At 35.3% G+C, this 25,188-nt stretch overlaps 1 protein-coding gene across 1 annotated transcript in view; it reads right to left on the reverse strand.

The window, feature by feature from the left end:
* CDH19 (cadherin 19) overlaps positions 1-19,292 on the reverse strand; it is a gene marked incomplete at its 3' end in the record, with an annotated part of 40,586 nt that extends 21,294 nt beyond the window's left edge. The window contains exons 1-7 of the mRNA XM_080338675.1: positions 18,816-19,292; positions 14,678-14,972; positions 7,777-7,896; positions 6,996-7,160; positions 6,117-6,301; positions 4,600-4,853; positions 1,362-1,498 (exon numbers count right to left, since the gene is read on the reverse strand). Of these exons, the coding sequence (XP_080194801.1) occupies positions 1,362-1,498; positions 4,600-4,853; positions 6,117-6,301; positions 6,996-7,160; positions 7,777-7,896; positions 14,678-14,972; positions 18,816-19,013 (1,354 nt within the window). The 5' untranslated portion in view covers positions 19,014-19,292. The remainder of the gene's footprint in view (positions 1-1,361; positions 1,499-4,599; positions 4,854-6,116; positions 6,302-6,995; positions 7,161-7,776; positions 7,897-14,677; positions 14,973-18,815) is intronic.
* Positions 19,293-25,188: the final 5,896 nt, after the last annotated feature.

Raw genomic sequence — 25,188 nt, forward strand, 5'->3', positions numbered from 1 at the left:
AAGGCATAAAATGCTACTAGTTCATAATATACATCATTCCAGGTATGCTCAGACCAAGGTGACCTATCTTCAATGCTTTTGAATATAGTCTTATAGACAGTGACCTTATCATCATTAAAAAAATAAAGATCAAGAATATGAAGATAATGAGGGCTGAGTCTCTCCACAGTAACTTTCATTACTGTGAAAGACTCACTTTCTTTTGCTGCAGGAGACACTTATTAATTTGTAACATTTGGTTCTTTCCTATTTTATTGTTTAACTAAACAATAAGTACAGACCAAAGTCAGCCTGCTGTGTTTCCATAGTGCTATTCAAGACATGACAAAAATACGCCAGAGATCAATTTTACCAACACCTGCCACCTTCACATGAGAAGTAAAATACATTCCTGCTTAAAAACTCTCAGAAAAGCTGAAAAGGAAGATAATGCTACCAGTTCCCAAGCACCAAATACAGATTTCAATGAAAACAGCTACTAGCTATCCTATATTAAACTTCTAGCAGTGATATTTTATATATGTGCAGGAAATGCTCCCTTTGGGGAACAGTGAAATTTATGAATATGTGTTTAAAGTAGTTTTAGCAATAAATAGCATTTAACTGAGATTAAGGACTAAACAAACATGCTAAAGGTATCTGGCAAACCCTGTCTGATTTATCGATTGTACTCTAGTTTCATATGTTTTTTCTCCTTCTGGAGAATGGATGTGATTTTTTTTCTAAATAATATCACAATAATCTTGTTAAACTGCCTTATAAATCAATAGCTGTTAATTTTCTAGGGTGTTGTTCCAGAATTAGGGTAATCAGATCACCAAAAGCACAAATGGAGACAATTTGCATTTGACTTTCAAACAAAACTGATGAGTGAAATCTATATAAAGGATGCTTCACAGATTTAATTGTCACTGAAGAGAAGTCTAACTGATTTAGGCCTTACATTAACAATTAATTTGAGGCACAGGTTTCTGCCTGGTGTTAAATTAGACCCTGGCTAATTTCACACTAGTCAAAAATCCAGTGTGAAATTAACCGGGGTCTAATTTGACATAAGATCTTGCACTGCAGGAGCAATTCATATGCTTCAGTGTAATTTGAAAGCTTTACGATCTCGATCCTATTACAATTTCCTTTCTTTTTTTATAAGGTCATCTTTTATGAAAGAGCACAGGACCTTGGAGCTCAAATACATTCTGCTTCTATTCAACTAATCATTTTAATAATGCTCCTTAATGTAGCAAGCAACAGTAATATAACGAGAAAGGAGCATGTATTCTCCACTTAAAAGAAGGCATATTCAGAGGATAATTACAATTCCCAGTGTATGAAACACAGCGTTCCTTAAATTTCTTACTCACTTGTTTCTGTGGCTGTAACAGTTAAGTTGTGCCAAGAAGCTATCTCTCGGTCCAGAGGTTTAGTTGTAATGATTGTTCCGTTGTGTTCATTGATGCTGAACAATCTCTTTAAATGCATGCCGTGAACAATAGAGTACCTGCACCAAAAAAAGTAAAGAGATTCCTTAATATTGAAACGTTCCGTCAAAAGCAAGGGCATAAAAAGCTATTGTCAGCCGAGAAAACAGAGTTGGGCATACATGCATATAAATTTGCGCTCCAACAACACAGGAGTCATGAAAAATGTACACATATAAACATTTAAAATTCACTGCTGCCAAAATCAAGGCTCTTCTTTTTATAAAACTAAACATGTCTCAGATCTATATTAATGTGAACTGAATCCAAAATGCATTATTCATTCTTACTTCTAAGTCAGGCTCACAGCAGGTGAATGACTTCGTTGAAAAGAAACAGAAAAAGTGCCACTTGTGAAGTGAATAACACTAACAGCTAAGTGGAGGTATAATGGCAAATCTATTTTATCATTGCTGACATGCTCTGATACCAAGGGAACAGGCATTATAAAGAACGACTGACAACTATCTGTAATGAGGTGTCACTTAGGTAAGGTACAAAATCCTAATGCAGGAGACAATTGCAAACAAGTCCAGTTCCTGAGTCTTCACTGAAAAGGCTTGGGATACCATATCCGTATGCAGACATGCACATGCACACCTACATACACACCTGCCATTCAAATTGTTAAACTCTAACCCCTAGTCACAGGCCAGGGGTGGGCTGAAAAAGACACTAAAGATATGGGTTCAAATGGAAAGGATGTTTACACATATTTTTCACAACATATAAAAAAAAAAAAAACCACATACGTCACAGTTCCTAGTAGAGTCTATTTCACTGAAATGAAACCTGCTTGAAGAGTTGAAAGGTTAATACCATTCCAGTTTGCAATTCCAAAATTCAATTATTCCCTCTTTTATTGTACCTTTAATTGTGCTTGACAAAGTCTTTCTGTCTCCTGTTGGCACTTAGATCTCCAGCTCAGATTATGTACCAGTGGTTGGATGACTCTATGACTTGTTATTTGTTTTATCTGTTTTGAAAATCACTTAGAGCATAATTCAAGGAACCAGTACCACACAGTCAGTGAAACTTCTTATCATCTGAGCCAAAGATGTGATATTTTTAACCTTCTGGTTTAGGGTTTTACTCTTTTTTTTTTTTTTTTTTTTTTTTTTTAATGTGAGTATTTCTCATCTTCTGCATACAAAGCTTGTTTAGAGTTTTCTGGCACTGGTGTCTTGTTTCTTGTTTGTTTTAGGTTTGGTTGGTTGGGTGGTTTGGTTTGGTTTTGGTAATCTGATTTGTGATAGATAATTTTCAGAAAATCTATGTTGGATGTTTTTTAATTATTTTTTATTATTGATGTAGTGAGGTTCTGTTCATGTCTTTGCTGGCATCCACAGTGCAACACAGCTGGTTTTCTATATTATAAACAGCTGCTGTCATTTATGAAAACAATGGTTTCAAAATTTAATTCATATGCATGGCACTTAGCCCAATAAACATATCTTTACATTAGAAGTTACATGCTCTATTTTAAAGAAACTCAGTTATGCAACATATGTGTCACTGTTTTGGAACTATGCAGACATATTCACTTTGTAGCAAGTACCATCAAAATATTTCAAACTAGGAAGTCATAGATGTGCACTATGTTTAAATGTTTCACAGGAGAAGCTGCAGTCATCTAAATAAACCACAAAACAGCCCTTTTTCTGGGGAAAAAAAAAAAAAAAGTACACGTATATATATTTATCTAATCTTATTTAAAGAAATCACAGTAAAATCATAGTAAATTGACTAAACCATTGAAGTCGTAAGTATAGGTAGCACTCTCTCTATGTATATTTCTATTTGGATTCTGCTAAGTTAACACCAAAAGTTATTTTGTGTCTCATCCATTTGTCCCTGTATCCTAGATTATCTAAATTGCACAGTACACGGTGACATCAAGTAACTTAAGAAGAAATTTTAATTATAAACTCCCTGTTAAAGATTAATTACCTGTTTTCTCCCTTAAGAAACAGCAAAAGTATTTTGCAAAATTAAAAGCTTGGGGACTCTATTTATATGATATCTCTAGGAAGCACTTGTGGTAGATGTAGGGAATTGGTAAATTTTTGGTCCTGCTGAGCTGAGCAGATGCCAATGGAGCCATTTTGTGTCTCCCATTCTGTCTCCCTCCGAGCAATGAGTCCATCTCTCCATATCTTAAGTTATTTGGAACGGACTGGACCACCTCCAGGCACTTACAGGTTTGGCTGAGGTACCCTAGCTCTACTGTTATGCACAGTCTCTTCCAGGCTACTGTTTAAAATATCACCCCATCTCAAAGTGATTGTAAAGGTGCACAAACAGAACTCATTTATTGAGATTTAGGGCTAAAGGTCAGTTGATAACACAGAAGTGTTATAGTTACTGCTCAGCAGTGCTTAGACACCATCATGGCCTTTTCTGCTTCTCACATCGCCCCACCAGCAAGTAGGCTGGAAGTGCACAAGAAGGTGAGAGGGGACACAGTTGGGATAGGTGAGCCCAAGTGATCAGAGAGATACTTCATACCATATGACATTATGCTCAACAATAAAAATGGGAGGGAGTGGAGGCTGACCATGGCTACTGTTGCTTTGGGACTGACTGAGTATTGGTCAGCTGATGGTAAGCAATTGGGATTTTTTGCCTTTTTTTTTAATCACTTGTTTTTCTTACTTTTGTTGTTGTTTGGTTGAGTTTTTTGTTGTTAGTGGTGGTGGTGGTTTGTTTTGTTTAGCTTCTTTCTCCTTCCTTCCTTCCTTCCTTCCTTCCTTCCTTCCTTCCTTCCTTCCTTCCTTCCCTCCTTCCTTCCTTCCTTCCTTCCCTCCTTCCCTCCTTCCTTCTCCCTTTTTTATTTTTTATTTTTAAATTTCATTATTAAACTGTCTTTATCTCAACCCATAAGCTTTCACACTTTTATCTTTCTAATTCTCTTCTGCATCCCACTGGGTGGGGGAATGAGTGAGTGGCTGTGTGGGACTTATCTGCCAAGTGGGATTAAACCACGGCACCTAGAATGACATAGGCTATCACAAGAAAGCATGGTAACTGTAATCATACACCAAGGTAAGGAACAGAAATAGCCTTTGGAAATCCCAGCTACATTTATATTTGAGATCTGTGCACATTTTAAGTTAGGTACCTGACTGGGCAGTCATCAGTGTCTGGATCTCTAGCAGTTACAATTCCCACCAGTGAACCACTCGCAGCTCCTTCAGCAATCTCCATCACATAGTTCTCCAAGGTGAAAACTGGAGGTTCATCAGCATCTTCCACATTAATTTTGACAACAGTTTTGTCTTCAAATGGTTCTTCTTTCAGAAAACGGTCATCAATGTACCTGTTTATAACTTTTGCTCGAATACTGTACCTCCTCTTGCTCTCATAATCCACTCTCTGTTAAGAAAGAGAGATGTGGAATATTTATTTCTTTCCACTTGAATTAAACACAGTGCAATAAGTGGTGTGAGATCAAAGACAAAAACAGTGCTACCATTTTTTTTGGGAAATGTTTTAAAAATATCTACTTACAAGATTCCTTTTTTAACATTAAAAACACTTTTAACTATGCTATGTGTGTTTTGCATTCACATGTAGGCTGGCTTTAATATTACGGTTAACACTGTACAAAAAATTCTTCCTATAGAATGCTAGCCCTAAGAAAAATAACAACTTCTGTTTGTACCTGTATTTCTAGCATAGGTGTAAAGTTAGTGAGCACTGTTCTTGAGTCTTACATAAACAATGTGAATCAGTTAATCTGTAGGGGTTAGGCTGAGTATGTTAAAATTTGGTCCCTAAAAGAAATAAATTCCAGCAGGTAACAATGTGTGTTTAATAAACTCACAGCTATATTACAATTTTAGACATCTATTATCTTCTTTAATTAAAAAAAAAAAAAAGAAAGAAATACTAAATAATTACCTCCCTGAATTGTAATAAATCTACATAGAAAAACAAAACAAAACAAAAAAACAAACAGAAACCAACAAAAATGACAAAACAATGAAAACCAAACACATCCCCCTAATTCTTATAGGATTCAGTTCTTTAGGCTCCTAGATTTTACCAGAGTATCAAATTCTATCATTATTTCAGATGATGACCCAGATGGTCCAGAAATCTTCCTCTTCCCATGTGATTCCAAAATAAATCACACAATATCAAAGCTTCTTAAATATCTTAATTCACAAACTGGTATCTTTTTGAGTGTCTTTTCAAAGTTCTGTCAAAACAAAATCTCCACTGTTTATCTAATACTGTAATATATTCTGCCTTTAGTTAAGTTTAATAGCACGCATTAGAAGGAGGGAAGGAAATATTGTGTACAATTTATTGATAATGGTTTTACTGATGATGCACAAAAGAGGGAAAGCATTTTCTCACAATGAGATACGCTGTGTTGCACAGCTAGCTATAACATTAAGATACTTCAACTGCAGTATTGTATTCAGCAGTAATAGGAACAAGGAATAAAAAGTAAACATCAGGAAAAGGATGTTTCATTTTACCCTCCTAATATTCCAATCAAATCACAAATCCTGAAGAAAGAGAAGATAATAGAATCCAAAGCGATAGACATTTGTGAAACATCCAGCTTGCTTGAAGATCTTCTTTCCAGTATTTAGAGATTTTTTTAGAAGGTCTCTGAGGTCTTACCTTTTTTAATAAGATAATTCCTTCTTGAGTTTCATTGTTAGTAATTATATCAAAAACATCTGAGTCATGCCCTTCAATGGAATAGTTCATGGCTGCATTCTCCCCTATGTCACTGTCTTCTGCACAGACTTTGCCTACGGTAGTGCCCACAGGAGCGTCTTCAGAGACATTCATGTAGTAGAGTCCTAAAGAAACAAATACTGGCATAGTGAGCTGCCATGGTTAATAGCTGTTGTAGATATGACAGCCTGAGGGTCTCAGAGATTAGGGGAAAGCCCTCAGCTTTTATTAGAGCAATGGATCTAATTCAGCAAGGAACAGATCTTGGGGGCGGGGGCTGACAACCTTTCCACTTGTGAGTCCTCCTCTCTCAGCTAAGGAGAGACAACAACATTGGTAAAGAGTGGAGGGCAGCATTTCCAAACCTTATTTCACTAGTTCTTCCTGACAAACCAGTTAGCAGCTCCCATGTCTGGGAGAAACTCTCTGGACAGAGAAAGTCACATCATTTACCACAAAGTTTACCCTATCCGTCAGCAAAGAGTTAAGGGAGAAAATTACACGAAATATCTCTTTGCCCAGATTTTAGGCTTGAGTAGGGAAAACTATGTGGAAAACAGTTCAGTAACTCATTTGTCTTCAAAGCCTAGTGATAAAAACAGCAGGCCTGAGGCCTTTTGTAATGATAGATTCTATTTTCCACTTTGTATTTGAGTGTTTTTATGGGATCCTTTTTTTGTTCTGTTTTATTTTTTTAAATCACTATGCTGAAGTGAAAGCACAGATCTGTTCTGAAAAGACCCATCTGTGAACTTAATAGAGATACAGTAGATATAAATTTGCTCAGGACTTCAGATACTGTAAGTAGCCTATACTCACGCTGTTGAAATTTAGGTGGATTGTCATTGACATCTGAGAGGTTGATGGTAACTGTGGCTGTTGCTGAAAATGCTCCTGCTTGCCCAACCATATCTTTGGCTTGGATGATGACCAAATACTGATCTTTTGTTTCTCTATCCATTTCAGAAGCCATTCTGATGACCCCTAAAAATGAAACGTATAATACGATATCATCTAACAGTCCCATTTTTTCCCCCACATCTGACTATATAATATGACTATATAATATGGGCATAAAACACATCGCTGAACACAATTATGATTTTACATTCCAAACCATACCTAATACTGGGAATTAGTACTCCTGGCAACATCTACACTGTATGACAGATCCATTCTGCAATCTTAGAGTTATACATCATATATCTCCTCTACCATATATAACCATTTGTCTTCCTCAGAAACTGAGATTTTGTAGTGGTGTCACTATCTGTGATTTCTCCAACATAACAAGTGATAGAACTCTTAACTGAGAAGCATTCCCAGGTCCATTTGTTGAATAGGACACTCAGAGTCTAATTATTTTCTTTAGTAAGATAATTTGCTAAGTAAATTGTTGATTCTCTAGAGAGAAAGAATTTCAGCTTCTTATGGGAAAGAAATAATTTATTTTTTTTTAGATCTAGGAACTATGCAAAGATGTATAAGTGTAAGGTGATATCAGTTGATCTTTGTGTTGAAATGAAGAAAAACATTTCTACTTGAATCCATTTTATGTTAGTTTATGAATGTTTTCAAGTTACAAGATCATTTGTAGTACCTGTCTTTGGCTCCACAGAGAAATAGGGCTGTCCTTGAATTAGACTGTAAAGCAGACGGGCACTATTTCCATAAGAAGGATCATCACCATCTGTAGCTGTTACCTGTGTAACCGAAGTACCTCAAGAAAAAAATATATACTGTTTATTTTCTTCTTGTATTAATTATTTTTTTTTAATTTCAAAACAGAAACTCTTTAAAAGACTTTTAGCATACCAGTAATATTAACAAACAGTCCTGGAAATTTACAGAAACAAAAGGCATCTTCTAAAATTTACCATTAGAAAGGGAAAATATTTCCTTAGCAACTGTTCTTGTTGCATTCAAATTTTCAATTAAAAAAACAACCAAACAAACTACTTTAAAACACTATATTTATGTTGCTTAGAATACTATATATCTCATGCCTTTTCCCTAATTTCTGATATCTGAATGAAGTATAGCAAATTGTTTCTTCTCCCCTTTTAAATTTTTCGAAGTATTTTATGGAAGTTTCCCATGGAAATAAGAAAACGCAACCACTTTATCACCAGTAGGCTCACTGGAGATAAATAAATTACTTGTTAGCAAGCATAGCAGCCAAGAAGTATAACAAGGCTCTGATAACATTTTTTGTCCTTGAGTCTTTAATGAGCCTGTCCCAATACAAGAGCCACAGCTGAATTCCCACTGCAAAGCCACAGCAGAATCAATCTGTACAGCTTGATTTAGTCTCTAGTTGGTAGCTGGTTATATCCTAAATACAAGTTTGACAGCAATCTCATGGTACCGTCAGTGATGATGTCCTTTAAAATAAAATATCCACAGCATCATTTTATAAGGTAATTATTATTTTTATCATTTTTCCTCACCTAGGTTCTGTATAAGAATACAAATTTCACTTCTTGTGAGGAACAGCAGGAAATCAAGCTACTTTCTAAAACTTTCTGGCATATGTTCGCACGGTTGCACCTGCTTACCAATATAGCTGTATTGTTACGCTGGAGGAGAAAAGAAGAAGAAACGATGGAGTGCAAAGAGTTAGACCAGAAACACCTTTTTTATGGAAAAATTAAAGTTGATACTTATCCCAGATAAAACAAATATATTAATTTCTGAGTTTTCTAGCTTTTTTTTTTTTAAATAGAAATGAAGATTTTCTCATGTAAGGATACACTGATTGAAATATTTTGATTCTTTTTTTTTTTTTTTTTTCCCATTTTTCTCAATTTATTCAGTAGCACTCCAAATGATTCTATAAGACATGTTGTTTTCTCTCTGAGTACACTAAAATGTTATTTAGCACACTAAAATGTTATTCCTTGCCACTGACTTTTGCAGTTATATAACCTTCAAACTGTACCTAGGTTACCAGTCTTCTGCCATGTGTGTATTAGGTGTGTATGTAGATGTATGCTTAGATATACCTCTCTCTATTGCTCTGAAAAAATGTTAAAGATGACAGATTAATATCTAATAGGGGCACATATATTCTCCAGAAATAACAGTATTCTTTAGAAGATTGAAGGGGAAAATAAATCCTTAGCTACACAAATGTTAACTTCATATCAGCTGTGGTCTATGGAAACAATTCTAACTAATCATTCATTCTTTAAGACAATAAAGCATGACCAAAATACAGTTGCTTTGAAAAAAAAAAAATAAAAAAAAATAAATAAATTGAGTGCTAGATGGGAAGGGATCAAGTTCTACAAACAATCCAATAGCTACAGTCTGTTATAAATGCTGTTTTCTACTAAAGAAACCCAACTACCCACAACCATGTTTAGAAAAGGACTTGTTTACAGCACCATAGTTAATAAATCAGGAATAAAATCCAACAAATATAGGACTACAAAGTTACCATTACAGCTTTCTGCATCTCATTCATTTAAAGGTAGATTTATTTTCTGAACAGTTTCTAACCATTAGAAATAAATGTTGAATCTAAACCAGCATATACTGCTTGTCTAAGTCCTAGTCTACTTTTCTGCTTGCCTGTTGACTCTTCCAGAGTATAGCAGAAGGCAGAATCATGGAATTTGCCCAGTTGGGCTCATGAGATACAGCTGGTGAATGTAATAGAAAGGTGAGCAGGCAAGGGGCATCTAGCAAAGACAGAGACGACCTGGAGGGAAGCAGTATCAGATCTCCTACACCCTCAAAAGGAAGACCATTTTTAATCTGGCAGGACACCATGCATGCAAAGAGAGGACTATGGCTTCTCCTTTCTTCTCCTTTTTTTTTTTTTTTTTTTTTTTCAGGACAAAGACTTCATGGTCACAATATGAACCTCTATATCAAATACGAACTATAGAATCATAGAATTGTTTTGCTTGAAAAAGATCTTTGAGATCGTCAAGTCCAACTGTTAACCTAGCATTGTCAAGTCCGCCTCTAAGCCATGTCCCTAAGAAGCTCATCTATGTGTCTTTTGAACATCTCCAGGGATAACGAACCAACCACTTCCCTGACCAGACTGATTCAATGCCTGACAATCCTTACAGTGAAGTTTTTCCTAATATCCGATCTAAACTTCTCCTGGTGAAACTTGAGGCCATTTCCTATTTAGCAAGAAGAAAAAAAATGTTATCCTGGGTTTCAAACACCTCTTCATTTTGTATTTTTTTCTCTGCTATGAAACCTATCTTTCTTTATACATTTAATCTGCAATAAATAAATCAAGCCATTTACTGAATGGAATCATGTTTACCTAGACATTTGTATTTGAGTGATAAAAATTACAATGCTAATACTACATACTCAAAAACTCCAAAAAGCCATTTTTTGTAACTCCATGTTTGGCAGAAGAATAATTGATCAGATACAAATAATATATTTTTTAAAAATCCATTAACACAGAACTTTCCCCCAAAAACAAACAAACCAACCCAAAAGTCCACCTTCTTGACACTGCAACCATTACATGATATAATTGACAATCCAGCCAAGATACAGTTTTACAACATTTATGTGAAAATGGATATCATGGCAGAGGCAAATTAACTGAATATGTCTGTGGGTTTTCAAACATCCATTTTTGAATATGGGAGTCTGTGTGATGTTGATACAAAGTTTAGTTCCAAATACAAGTTTTATGTATACACTAGTGTTTTAAGTGGGACAGTAAACATGCTTAGACATTTTTTTGCTTTTTTTTTTTAGCTTTATTTAAGGAAAACTACATTTTGCTGATTGCTGTATAAGATTTTTGTATTCCTGCAGCCTCAGTTTTACCCTTCCTGGGCAAAACACAGTAGTGCCACTTGTGTATTCCATCCCATTAGGTAAAATGTAGGACCCTCATATGACAAATAATTATTCATTTTTCTAACTAGAATTTGAAATCTTAAAAAAAAAACCACCAGCATTGTGTGCTGATATATTATGGTATCTTTCACTTAACCATTCCATCAGATATGCTGCATTTGTACAAATTTAACAGCTATATAGAAGACAGAGTAATTTTTTTTTCAAATGCCTTAGTGAAAAGCACAGTCCTGTGTTCTCTGACGAGAGTCCATTTGCTGACACACTTTTCATTTACAGTGACACTTGTATATAAAATCCTAATATAATTTAGTACTGAAGATAAGAGCTAAGACACAAGTAAAATGTATTCTAATTTGTTGTCACATTAGTATATTTATATTTGTACCTAACATCAGGAAAATTATATGTGCCTATTTTCTTTTTTTTCAGTGATTCTCTGAGGCAAGTGGCTAGCTGTGAGTTATTCTCTCTTTGCTTTCTTAGTTGCAGATAAAATGTTCACTAATAGTGGACTGCTTTCCCAAGTACTGACCAAGATTCCTGAGCATGTTTTCTATGAGGAAATTTTGAGGATATCCCAGGTCTAGCACCAGTGAGCTGAACTGCTGCTAGAGAGCTCTGGGATAGAGCAAGGCCAGTCTCTGTATTTCACTGTATTATCTAAACTAAATCTGGTATATATCCATCACTATACAAAAGTATATTCTATTTTATTGTGAGAAAAGAATGATCTAATGAACCATTACAATAGCAATGCTACAAATTTGGGTTGGTTACTGTTTCCATCTATTGAGAGGTTATAAGTTTCACCCCAGAAGTTCAGTCTGTACCCTTTGAGAAGCAGGATGAGCTCAGAGAATTCCTCATGGTATGGCTCAGTTGTTTCATGTATTGGAGCTGACCACTGTTAAGGTGTATGCTATTATCTACCACTCCACTTGCATTCTATTTGCCAGACACAAATTAGTATGCCAGTAGTGTTGTAGTGTCTACATGGAAAAAGTAGGTGAAAGACTGATCTCTGAAATAGCTATGTTTTAGTGATAGAGAGGTCAAAGTTAGAAGAAGCAGTGTAGAAAATATTTCAAGATCCATAGGACTGAATTAGATTCACATACACTGGACGATTACAAATCTGTGATTTTTATTTTTCAGGTAGTCTGTGTCTAAGAGGGGTGGCACTAGGCATCTTGTTTTATTTTTTACCCATTCTGATAAATGTGAGGCACTGTAACTTCTGATTTTATTTTTTTTTTCATTTTATCTATTTTTACATTTTATTGGAAACTTTAATAATCTTACAGAAATATCACAAAATAAATTGAGCGTTTTACAGTTTAATTAATCTTATGCTGAAATGACATGGTATTTTAGGAATTTAAATATATAATGGATGACACAGGAGATTGGATAAAGACTGCTGAGCCTTCCATTATTAGGATGTCAGTTTATAGCCAGCTGAAGCCAATATAGATTGAAAGTTTCCATCTGTCAACTGCTTATTGATGATTCCAGGTGAGAAACAGAAGAATATGGGAAATAGTACTACTGTTGGTTTTGACCATAAGTACTGCTCTGCCTATTTTTTTCTCACTGTATAATCATTATTAAGACAGGAGCTCATCATTAAGACAGGAAGATAAAATAGAAGGAACCCATAAGTGAATTTTTGTATATACTTCTGTGAATTGTTACAGGTGTGTGAATGCAAATTAAGCTATATTAATTTATCAGTTACTTTAAAATTATTTTCACAAAAGATCAAATGCCTCATAAAAAAATGCTTTAGCTCAGGAATTATTATTGTGAGCACATCAAATAAATGCAAAGTCCTTGACAAGGCACCTGTCTTTTCATCTCCAAACCTGGGTCAATGAGTAAAGATGTGAAGGCCAGAAGTATGCTGTGAACAACCAGCATAATATGTTAGAAAAAGTTATTTGATCAAAAGCTCAGCTGCAGAAGTCTCAAAACAAATAAGTCTGTCTGCATGGAACAAAGCAGCAAGGATGAAACAATCATACACCTAAAAGTTATTTCCCTAGTAGAAGATGGATGCCTTTTGTAGCTACTGCTGGTTGTGATGGTAAGCTACTCCTTCCTGGCAGAACTTAGGTTACTAACCCCACATTTGATTAAATCCCAGGCATGAATAGCTTTTTTCTTGCAATTACTATCCAGGTTGGCAGAAGATGGTAAAATTTACAGCTCCATTTGAAAGTTTTACTGAATCTACTCTAAAAGTTGACCAAGTAATACTGAATGGAAAATGTTTTTTTATTACCTTTTATGATCACTGATGCTATTAAGTTAATTACCTCATTAATTCATACAGTTTTAGGTAGCACAATATTTGAATTTCTTTTAAATATTATTTGCAAGAGTAATATACAAAAGAGATGGAGGTAGGAATTTAAAAGATTATTGGGATCCTTTCTGTAAGATTTAAAGAAGTCAGTGATTTAATGTACTTGTTTATGTCAGCTGCATTCACATTTTGGGTTTTTTTAAGGATTTAAATATATGTGTACACAAATGTGTATGTCCACGTAGATGCATACATACACCCATATTTGTCAAATGTTATCTTTGCTTCATAATTGTTTAATTAGGTTTCCAGATACATGACAGACCCGAGTACAAGTCTGTTTGATCATGTGGAGGTGGGAAAGAAGAGATGTAGGGATTAAGTTGTACATGTTCACAGGAAAATTACAAATCATATGTTTAGGAAATCAGTAGGTAGTCTTTTACTGTACACTTTCTAATCAAAGGGAAGTTGACTGATGGGAGTCTTGGCAGTGTAAATAGGTAGGCATCATACCTGGTGTGAGGATGGTTATCACATCAGTCCTGCATTGGCTTCATATCATTCCTGCTCAGAACCCATTACTTACAGGAAGGAAACCCCATCCCTATCTTTGAGGGTAGAAATCATAAGTACCTGTGATGTGAATGTGATTCTTTTCCTGTTACAGTACAATATGATTTGTACTACACAGGGTATGACGAAGACATAATGTTTAGTTATTAAGCAGAATCAGAGTAGACTGAAGGATGTGGTTCAGTACTTTTCAGTTCAACCAAGCTTATATTTCTGTCCTTAAAAGAGTCAACTGAGGTTAGAGGACTTTAAAATCTACATGCATACTACTTTTCTTTCAGATTGATAGAAGCTTGAAGAACTGAGAGGTTGTAACAATAATCATACCCTGAACAATTTTCTGGATACTAAGGTGCTCTACTCATTGAAAAAGTAGTGAAATCTGTTAGCCCCAAACCTCCTTTGTAGTACCAACTGGTGACAGTACTGTGCCTATTTCAAATGGTCATGTATTTTTTAAACAAGTAACAATTTCAAGGCTGAATCACTGATGGGAAAGACAATAGTCAATTCAAGCATATATCCAGACTCTATAAAAGAACTTGGATACATGTAAGTACTTAAATATTTAAAGGCAAGGATGATAAGCAGAGGTATTCACAATCTTCAGTTTAAGCATATAGCTTTGCAATTTCAGACCTTGTAAAATAGTTTGTTTCCTTCTCACTGAAAGGCAGTCTATGAAATAAGCTATTAAGATTTTATATTAACATAGATATCTAGAAAAAAAATCAGGAATTAAAGTTTGGTTCACAGTATGTCATACCTTCAGGTGACATCTCTGGAACAGTGGCCACATAAGGTCCATCCAAGAACTGTGGTTCATGATCATTGATATCTCGAACGTTGATAATGAATTCTGATTCAGGTTCAACAGGAATCTGAGTGCTCCTGTTAATTGCTTGTGCTCTTAGAGTGTAGAAAGGTTTCTTTTCTCGATCCAGCTTTTGTGTTACATAAATTTTGCCGTTATATTCATCAATGATAAAAATACTTCCAGCTCCCTCCCCAGTCAAAGTGTATTTTATGTTACCATCCTGCTTCTCTAAATCTGATTTCAGCTGCAAGTACAAAACAGAAAAACAAGCCACATTTTTTATGGAATAAATTTTGGAATATTCACTTTAGGCTTTGTTTGTTTTCATTCTACAGTGAGCCCTGTCACTAGTGAGCCTTCTTGGATACTAATATTTAAAAGAGGGTACTGTTGTATTTTCAGCCAGTCATGGCTCAATTCTAACATATTGATATAACAGACATGTAAATACATGGTAAACCTGAAAAAGATGCTTCAGCCACTTTGAAGTGAAGGGAATGAATGTAAATACCTACTTTAGTTCATTGCTTTATCAGCTCCCATAAGCTTCTGCTGAAAACAAAACAAAGGTCATTAAAATTATCTAAATTTTTTATTATTATGAATGACAAGTGTACTTTGCAAGTTTTATATATATTTTTGTAATCACCAACACTAGCTGTAAATATGAGATACAGTGGTGTTCGTGTTTCTGTTGAAACATGAAAGAGATGAAAAGCCATTCTGGGTTATAAGACTGTATTATTTATTCTGAAATAAATTGATAGACATTTTTCATTTCCTTCCAGGATTATCTGCATCCTCTGTTGTCTTGCTAAGATGAACTTTATGATGATGATTCCTCTGATGAAGCTGAGCCCTGGAGACCATTGAAGTCCAGCTGCACTTGTTCATGCCAACAAAACAGTTTGTTAATGTTAACAATATGTAAGAATACATTTTAATAGCAATAACGGAATTTCTTAACATGCCAAGCATCCACAATTAAATGCTAAGGGAACAGCAATTTCTGTCATATCATTAATTCTCTAATTTTTTCTTTATTTATTTTGGGTTTAGAACAAAAGGTATCAAACTCACTATGACCCTGGATAATTACTGAAAAAAAAAATAAACTTATCTCACCTGCTTATCCTATAAAGCAGCAGGGTTTAAATGCAAATAATATGTCAACCTATTGACTTCAGTAATCTCACTCTTTTTATTCATGCTTATTGAACCTACAGGTCAGTGTAAGTCATGAGGGCACAAAATGGGAAAGAAGTTATATGGGGGGTAAATGGCACAGTTTCATATTGGATCCGCTCAAAAATATTTTGTAATAACTTCTGAAGTTGCAAAAATATTTTAAACTTTTATTTGGAACAATCATAGAATCATAGAATATTTGGGTTGGAAAAGACCTTCAAAGGTCATCTGGTCTGCTGCTCCTACAGGGAGCAGGGACATCTTCAACTAGATCAAGTTGCTCCAAGCCCCATCCAAACTTATCTTGAATGTTTCCAGGGATGGGGCATCTACCACCTCTCTAGGCAATCTGTTCCATTGTTTCACCACCTTCATCATAAAAATTTTCTTCCGTATAACTAGTCTAAATCTACCTTTTTCTTGTTTAAAACCATTACCCCTTGTCCTATCACAACAGGCCCTACTAAGATGTTTGTCCCCATCTTTCTTATAAGCCCCCTTAGATACTGAAGGGCTGCAACAAGGTCTCCTCAGACCCTTCTTCAGGCTTAACAACGCCAAGTCTCTCAGCCTGTCTTCATAGCAGAGGTGTTCCATCCCTCTGATCATTTTTGTGCCCCTCCTCTGGACTGTCTCCAACAGGTCCATGTCTTTATGTACTGAGGACTCCAGAGCTGGACACTGTACTCCAGGTAGGGCCTTAAGAGATCTTAGTGGCAATTCTCATAACTGGAATATTTTCATAATGCATAGTTTTCTTCATGCGTCAACTGGATAGTTTACTCAGATTGTGACTGGGACATTGCTCTGAGATACAAGGAACAGTTTTGAGTTCCTGCTCTAAGTTCTGACAGAGTATTTTATCTCTAAATTATACAATTAATTCCCCTTGCCAGTACAACAGACAGAATTTTCAAGACTGTGGAGTTTAGAACCATTTAAAATACGAACAATTTAAAGTGAAATGTTTTCAACGTAAATAGTTGTGTGCAAAACTTGGGCCAGGTTCACCACTTTAAGAGTGATCTAATCACACTCATTTTAACATCATCCAAATTTGGCATCTAGATAAGGGGCACCACCGATTCTTTTTGATCCATAAATCTTAGTTTCCTTGTCATGAACCCCAGGGCATGGGAAAGGTGATGAATAACTAGATCTTTAACCAAAGATGGAGTTCAGATGTGATTACAGAGGGCATCAAGCCCTTAGAGACTGGAAGCATGCCTCCAACTAGCTGTTTAGATGGAACATGTGTTGAACCACTTCACTCAGAATCATATGTGCCCAAAAGATTTTCATGACCTTGACCACATTAAATGAGAGGTCTCTTACAGGTGACATTTTCTCAGAATGCATACTGAAGGTTCTCAGCTCACCTGTTTATTAAGCTAGACACAAAAGAATGAATTGCCTTTCAATTTTAGATGAGAAATGGGAAGAAGAATTATGTACTTGCTTTCATATATCTGCAATTGCAGTCTTGATGGACACATTTCTTTTTCTTAAACATAATAATGGAAAAAAGATTCATGAGTCTATGTTAAATGAAATTTGAAGACTGAGGTCTGAATCTGACTGCAAAAAAAAGTATATATGGAATAGTGACTTAAAAACAGAGACCGTCTTCCTTTGTATTTTCATTGATGCAATTTCCTTCAGGGCTTTATTTACTAAAAAATCATGTGTTGATCACAGATTGTCACGTCATTTACTGAAAACAAAACATATTCTACTCAAGAAAAAGACACAAGTAAATATGTTTGATTTAGACAGTGGTTAGACTGCAATAAATTAACCATAATCCTCAAGAAAAAAATCCCAATGGTTTACCTGAGAGAAATAGGAAGGCAAGATTATGAATTTTTTCTAAATCTATGTGTAAATATATGACATTTTAGTAGTTTCTTTTACTGTTTTCTAGCTATGGGAAAAGTAATAATAATTTAAAAATTAGTATGTCTACACTTGTTCTTTCAGAAGTAAGACATCACACTTTCACAGTAGTTACTTTGAAGGGGCTGTGAAAAAGTAATTAATGAGTTTTGAGCACTTCACCCTTTGGGCCCAATTAAGTTTTAGTGCTAGTTAATTAGCAGTTAAACTTATTTTGGTTCATTTATCTGGGAAGTGACTTAAATAAAAGATAACTAGATCTCAATATTACAATTACTTCCAGCAAACAAAAATAACTAATAAATAATAATAACAATAAGCAGAGAGAGAAGAAAGGGGCAGATAAAGTCTCATTAAGACAATTATCTTAAAGCACATTTTTAAAGGAGGTTGAAAAATAATTGGTCATTGTGCTAAAGCTACGTTAAACTAATGAACCATGCAGATTCCTGTAGCATCTCAGTGGTAACAAGATTTAGTATTAATCTGCTTCATTAAAAATTAATGAAGGGTAAATCATCTGCTACTTAGTGCAATAGAAAATCATGCTAAATACTGTTTGTAAACTACATTGCACTCAGTATGGATGCTTTGATGCACTGCCAAAAATAGCACAAGCAAATTGCCAGATGTTGATAAATGAGTCCTTAACCTTCATTCAGAAGACAGAAAAGAACTTTTCAGCTTGATACCTTCATCTGCTATGTATGGAACTAGTTTTAGTAGCAGAGTGAATGTACAGTTTCATTGACAGCAGAATTAAGCGATGGAAGGTCCTGGGTACTGACATGACCTCCAGGTATAGGAGTTGTCTGACTTTGTCAGGTCACAGGAAATGAGAGATGTTTTGCTGCCTAAATACAGCTTGCTGAGCTCCTTTTCCTACCTTTCTTGGTATTTCCAGATCTCTGGAGATGCTTGGTCTTCCAAGTCAAGTTAGTAAACTGTTAATCAGCATGTTATATCTAACCTTGTACCACTCTTGAATCATTACGTATCATACCTGTCCAACATATACAGGTACCACTGAAGTCTGTTCCTCAGTTGCAAAAAGTGGCTCCCACACCCAGGCACGTTTCACCCTTCGAACTGCTGTGAAAGACTGATCTGTATTTTCAGTGCCGCAGTTTTGTGTGCTTGGAGAGCAAGGCCAAGATTGAACCACCATCAGCATGAGAGATAGCAGTGCAGACCAATTCATGCTGAACCCTTCTTTCAATGAATTTTAATCTGAGGAAGAAAAAAGAAAAAGAAAAAAAAATTGACAGAGTATCACCTATGTCTCTTCACTCTTACATATTGATTCTGTGCTAATCTAAGAGAAGATTTGCAGTGTTAAAATCTCCCTAAATGGAAAGAACTTAAACAAAATCTGCTTTGGTTTAAAATAGAGATTCACTTTAAAACTCTGGCATGAAAGTCAAAAGTTCAACTTTCCTTTATGAATATCCTACATAGGGACCTTCTACACAAAAAAGAAAAATCATCCTTCAATTAATTAATCTTCCAAATTAAGCTGGATAATTGTGTTGTGTAGCCTAGGAATAATTTGATTGGAATAATTGTATGTTTCTGCTTAGACAGGGCTCATTTTGAGCTGCAGTCACAGAACTGCCTGAAGGGTGAACATCTAGCCTTAGTGGCCATGATGACTGACAGCTGAAACCAAGCAATGCAGATATTTTTTAACCTCTTATTTCCCTCTTTCCCAATTCAGCAAAATGCCTGTAAAATGTCAAAGGTAGAAGGGTATCATGAAGAAGGAGCAAAAATATGCACCTTTCTCCTCCCTGGTCAATAGAAATTGTCTTAACCAATTTTACTACCTCTGACTTCCCTGTATTTAAATAAGCAGACAAAGGGCAAATGCATCTTGAAAGCTGTAGGTTTCATTGGCACAAAGTATTCTTTCAGAAAATGAAGGCTTTGAACAAACTATATGCTCTTGTTGACTTATCAGTGATTTTTAGTACAATAAATGAAACTCTGGATTTTAAATAAGGTGCTACATTCAGTTGAGAATGGCCGTCTTCTGTGAGACAAAAAAGAAAATTTTGAAAATTCTTACCGTAAATATTTCAAGTCTTAAAACCTTACTTTACAATGTCATTAGCCATTCTTTTCAAGGTTTTAGCCTTGAAGAATAACATTTCCTATTCAGCAGCAGTCTGGTTTATGAATTTATCACACACTAGTCAGTTTGTAAAACACATAGGACAAAATATTTGGCTGCATTTATATTGGGCCTGAAAAATACATGAACTTTTTACCTCTCCAGGATAAGATACAAATTTATGTATTTTAAGATCATTATTTAAATCACAGTTTTATAAACACCCATTCTTATGCAAAAGGAAATACCATAATTGCTTAAAATGACAGGTCATATAAAGAACTATTTCTTTCCTTCCAAGAATTTTGTAGGTCATTGAATATTATTCTGTTAAAATGTTATCTGTGAATGTATATTTAAGAGAAAAAGATAAAGGAGTTCTAATAGTAAGGCATAAATAATTGCAGTTGTTAGGATGCAGGTTCCAATTTCTTACATTTTTCAGTTTTTGAACTGTAAAGCTGTAACCGTGCTAGACAAGATTTGAATGCAAGGAATGCGACCTGGGTACTCTCTCATTTGTTTTCTGTGGAAAATTGCTTGTTTTCCTAAAGCTGGAAGAATAATATTTGTGACATGGAAGACAAGGGCAACAAAACTCAACTTGTCTATCAAATAAAGCTTGAGTGAAGCTTAAAAGACCTTGGAATGTCTCTGTGTAAAATGGTTGTATTTAATGCTAAGCAACAATTTGAGAAAACTAATCTTGAAAATGAAAATTAATCTTATTGCAATACATAGCAAAGGGCAGACAACTCAAACAACAAAAACTGAATAGTCGAAGAGACCTTTCTGAAGTATCATAAAGAAAATTATTTCAATCACTCCTTAAATGAAGAGACAGGTGTTCCATCTGGGCCATAGCAAATGCTTCTGGCTATCCCTTATCTGGTGTTTTGGCCTCTTCTTCTGATGCTGCCCACCTTGGTCAACAAAGTATTTCAGGCTTGTGGGCAGTATTTCATGCAGAGTGAATGTGAAACAGACCCTCACTATCAAACTCATCTGACAAACACCATGTATATACACCAACGTATCACAGAATCACAGAATGTTAGGGATTGGAAGGGATCTCGAAAGATCATCTAGTCCAATCCCCCTGCTGGAGCAGGAACACCTAGATAAGGTTACACAGGAATGTGTCCAGGCAGGTTTTGAATGTCTCCAGAGAAGGAGACTCCACAACATCCCTGGGCAGTCTGTTCCAGTGTTCTATTACTCTCACTGAGAAGAAGATTCTTCTCATATATAAGTGGAACTTCCTGTGTTCCAGTTTGCACCCATTGCCCATTGTCCTATCATTGGTTGTCACTGAGAAGAGCCTGGGTCCATCCTCGTGACACTCACCCTTTACATATTCATAAACATTAATGAGCTCACCCCTCAGTTTCCTCTTCTCCAAGCTAAAGTACCCAGCTCCCTCAGCCTTTCCTCATAAGGGAGATGTTCCTCTCCCTTAATCATCTTTGTTGCCCTGCACTGGATTCTGTCCAGCAGTTCCCTGTCCTTCTTGAACTGAGGGGCCCAGAACTGGACACAATATTCCAGGTGTGGTCTCACCAGGGCAGAGTAGAGGGGGAGGAGAACCTCTCTCGACCTACTAACCACCCCCCTTCTAATACACCCCAGGATGCCGTTGGCCTTCCTGGCCACAAGGGCACAGGGCTGGCTCACGGTCATCCTGCTGTCCATGAGGAACCGCAGGTCCCTTTCCCCTACATAGTGAGTACAGAATATGGCTGTGCTGGCCTACTGTTGGCCACCTTTTAGCAATGCCCTCAGCAGTTAGCCATCATCAGTGAACAGCTTAAAGAGCATAATTAGTATTTTGGTCCATTTCAGTGTGTCCTCTTGACGATTTATGTTAATAGCCTATGATACATGTATTCAAGCTTCATATCTTGGACAAATTGGGGGGAAACAAACATTTTCAGATTTTGACATGTTACACATTGTTCTGTGTATAGAAAGACTTTAACTTGAAAATACAGAAGGCAGTAAAATTATTGTAAAAAAAACATTGTGCTATGTAATGGAATTGAGAGCTCTATGTATTTCTGGTTTTCGCTTCTCTGCTATATCAGACATACTGTATTTGCCTTTACTGTCAGGATCTTTCAAAGCATATTTGCTTCCAACATCTTCCTACTCATTTAGCATTGAGATACTGCCTCCAGCCTCTGGCCAGCACATTTTGCCACTTTTTATAAATCCCATTTTTCCCTTGCGAAACAATCACCTTCATTCTGTTTAACAGACTGTAACTCACCCTCAGAAGAAGCTCTTGTAGAATACCCAGAAATTAATTCCTTATTCCCTCTATTTCTAGTCTTCCCTTAAAAAAATAAAATAAAATAAAATAAATCTAAATTTCAGTGTTGCATACTTAAAGGAAAAAAAAAAAAGTGCTGGCAGTGTTTAGGGTGATTCTGTACTGAGACTGCTGCCTATCACAGTGACTAGCATTGTCTCATTATTCCCTTGTACTCCTCTGTCTTTCCCTATCCAACAGTTATCTCTTGATTTGCACTCAATTTGTAAGGTCTTTGTAAATGAAATTACTCTATTCTGTGTTATAACTATAATATGTAGCAGAAGGGAAGATTAGTAAAAGCACAGAGTTTTATGTGCTGTAGTAATATGCACAAATAGATAACTTTTAATAGCATAATCTCTCACTGAAAAAAAAAAAAAAGATAAATATGTTTTTCAGAGATGAGCAAATGAGCTGTCACTAATAACTTCCCAAGAGAATCAGAGAAATGGAGACTCTTGTTCTGCTCCTGTCCTATTCTTCAGGAAGTACATCTCCACTCTCTCTCACATTGGATTGCAATAGTAAAGACCGATACTTAGAACAGAGTAATGAGAATATCGGTTGCAGCTGTAATAAGCAGGCTACAGTTTTTAAAGCAGTATCTTCCTTTTATACCTAATGAAAATCACAGGTTTCCTGTAGACAAGGAACAGATTTACCTTCCTGGCACAAAGTTTCAGAATCCTTTGTTAGGTTTGTTCTAGAACTATCACCAACTCACAATTCAAAATGGGACATTAGTTTTAGGTGTGCTGGTAGACTGACTTGGTTCCGAATTCCCTTTGTTTTAATAATAGTAATTTATTTTAAATTATGACCATGTGCTTACATTGCAAAATAATACCTGTTACTGCATAGAATTGCAAGAATAACAATAGGAATAACAAGAGGTTTAAAAAATACAGCCTCTAGAATGTAGTGAAGCTATATATTTGTTAGTGGGAAAAAAAAAAAAAAGAAAAGAAAAGAGTAAGGGCAGACAAAACAGCAGTGTTCTAAAACATTAAAAAAAATGGCACACAACAGATTACAGTGAAGGTGGGGATAAATTCTTTTCCTGTTCTGTTAGCTGAAGAATAAGTGAAAACAGCTAAATTTTGTAACCAAACCCCCACAATGATATAAGTAAAGCCTTTTAATTACTGGAACATGATAACAAGGGGCATGGTAGATACTCCTTAACTAGAGACCATTAGGACCACCTCATATGTGTACTTACTCCTACTTTATAGCAGGATTTTGAAACAGTGACTCATGAGAAAAATAAAACTCTCTGTCCTTGAATGTACTGAGCAGAAACAAAAATGCCAGACTGAAAGACATTAAATTTGTGGAATTCGATGTTATGTTTACTTGTTTTAATAACATCAGGCAAACTACAACAATAAAGTGGAAAAACTCATGTAAGCCAATCTCGTTCATTAAAATGCAACTTCTGAAACACATTTCTTATCTCAAGCAGAGGCCTAACATAATGTTTCAGTTGCAAGTCCTATTTTGTGCGTCAGCCTTATTACGATTACAGTGAAATTTGTCTCTCTCATATGTTGCTATCTTTAATCTTCAATTAACAGGATAAAGAAGGGTATTTGTAAGTAACGCTTAGAGATTACTGTTTTAGAAAACACGTGAGTGTATAGAAACCTTCATAGTTTCAACTATACATTTGTTCATTTGTACTATGTCCACTGGCTATTTGTCCTAGTTACACTTCATGCGGCTAATTACTGAGTGTATTATAATGCTGCTGCTCTATTCTCCTTCCAGAATTGACTGTGTATGGGCTTATTTTCATTGATCAGTTTAGATATCACACAATATGGTAGACACCTAGGCTATATTACTTCTAGAATTCCCAAAGAATTAATCATATATATCAACTAGTTTAACTTATGCTTTTTTTTTTTGTCTGTATAGAACAATGACAAAATCTTCCAGAGTGTGCAAAGTAGTGAAGTTAATCCTATTCTTGCTGCTTCTTGCCGTTGCTGAATTTCACATACAGGCAGATAATATTTTTAACAGTTTTGGTATGTTCAAAACTCTTAATTACCATTTTCATTGATTTTTAGCTGTGATTTGATCATTTGTAACCAGTGCCAAGATATTTTTAATGTGAGTTTTCAATTTTTTGTGTATTTTTAGTATGTTATTTGGAGACCCTAGAAAAGGGCATAATAAACCCCTAAGGGATAAATACAGCATATTTAGCTCCAGCTATGCTGGATTTGCCCTCTAGTTCCATTGAAAACTATCATCACAGACTGGCACAGGAGAAGTCACTATTGTGACAGTAACATTTAACTGAATTGATAAAAAGCAACAGTGGGAAGAAAGGACTACAATTTGAAAAAAAAATTTACTGAATATCTGAATTTTCATATGCCACACATAAATATTGTGTGATTGATCGATTGATTGATTGGTTGGTTTTTGTGAATTAATAAATTTGATACCACTCCTGCTGTATGTAACTTTTTGTATAAAGCCTCTCAGTCTATGTTTTTCTGTTTGATTTCTTTTCTTTATGATTAGTGGAGTGTTTAACATTGTTTTAATTTTAACTTTTATTTGTATTGAATTTAAATATTTAAATTTAGTGTTCTTTGACTTTCTGGTCTTTCACATACTTTTTTGGTTTTTAATAAATTTGGACTGCTACATCTAACAAGTATGCTGAATTTAATTATGCTGTGGTTATCAGAAGTAACATCTAAAATGTAATCATGTCTTCAGTAAATTTATTAGAGCTATGTCAACAACAATCTTGCTATGCTGTTGTACAACTAGCTATTTTAGAAGCTACACTTAACCTTGAGAAGTCTTTTTTTTTTTTTTTTCTGTACGTCTTGATGTGACATTTGACCAAATTATATTCATTGGTAGTGCATATTAACATAGCACAGCTGTGTGTGTCACCACTAGTCACCCAACACTTCACTTACG

This window comes from Nesoenas mayeri (genome assembly GCF_963082525.1).
Source record: "Nesoenas mayeri genome assembly, chromosome: 2".
Taxonomy (NCBI): Eukaryota; Metazoa; Chordata; class Aves; order Columbiformes; family Columbidae; genus Nesoenas; species Nesoenas mayeri.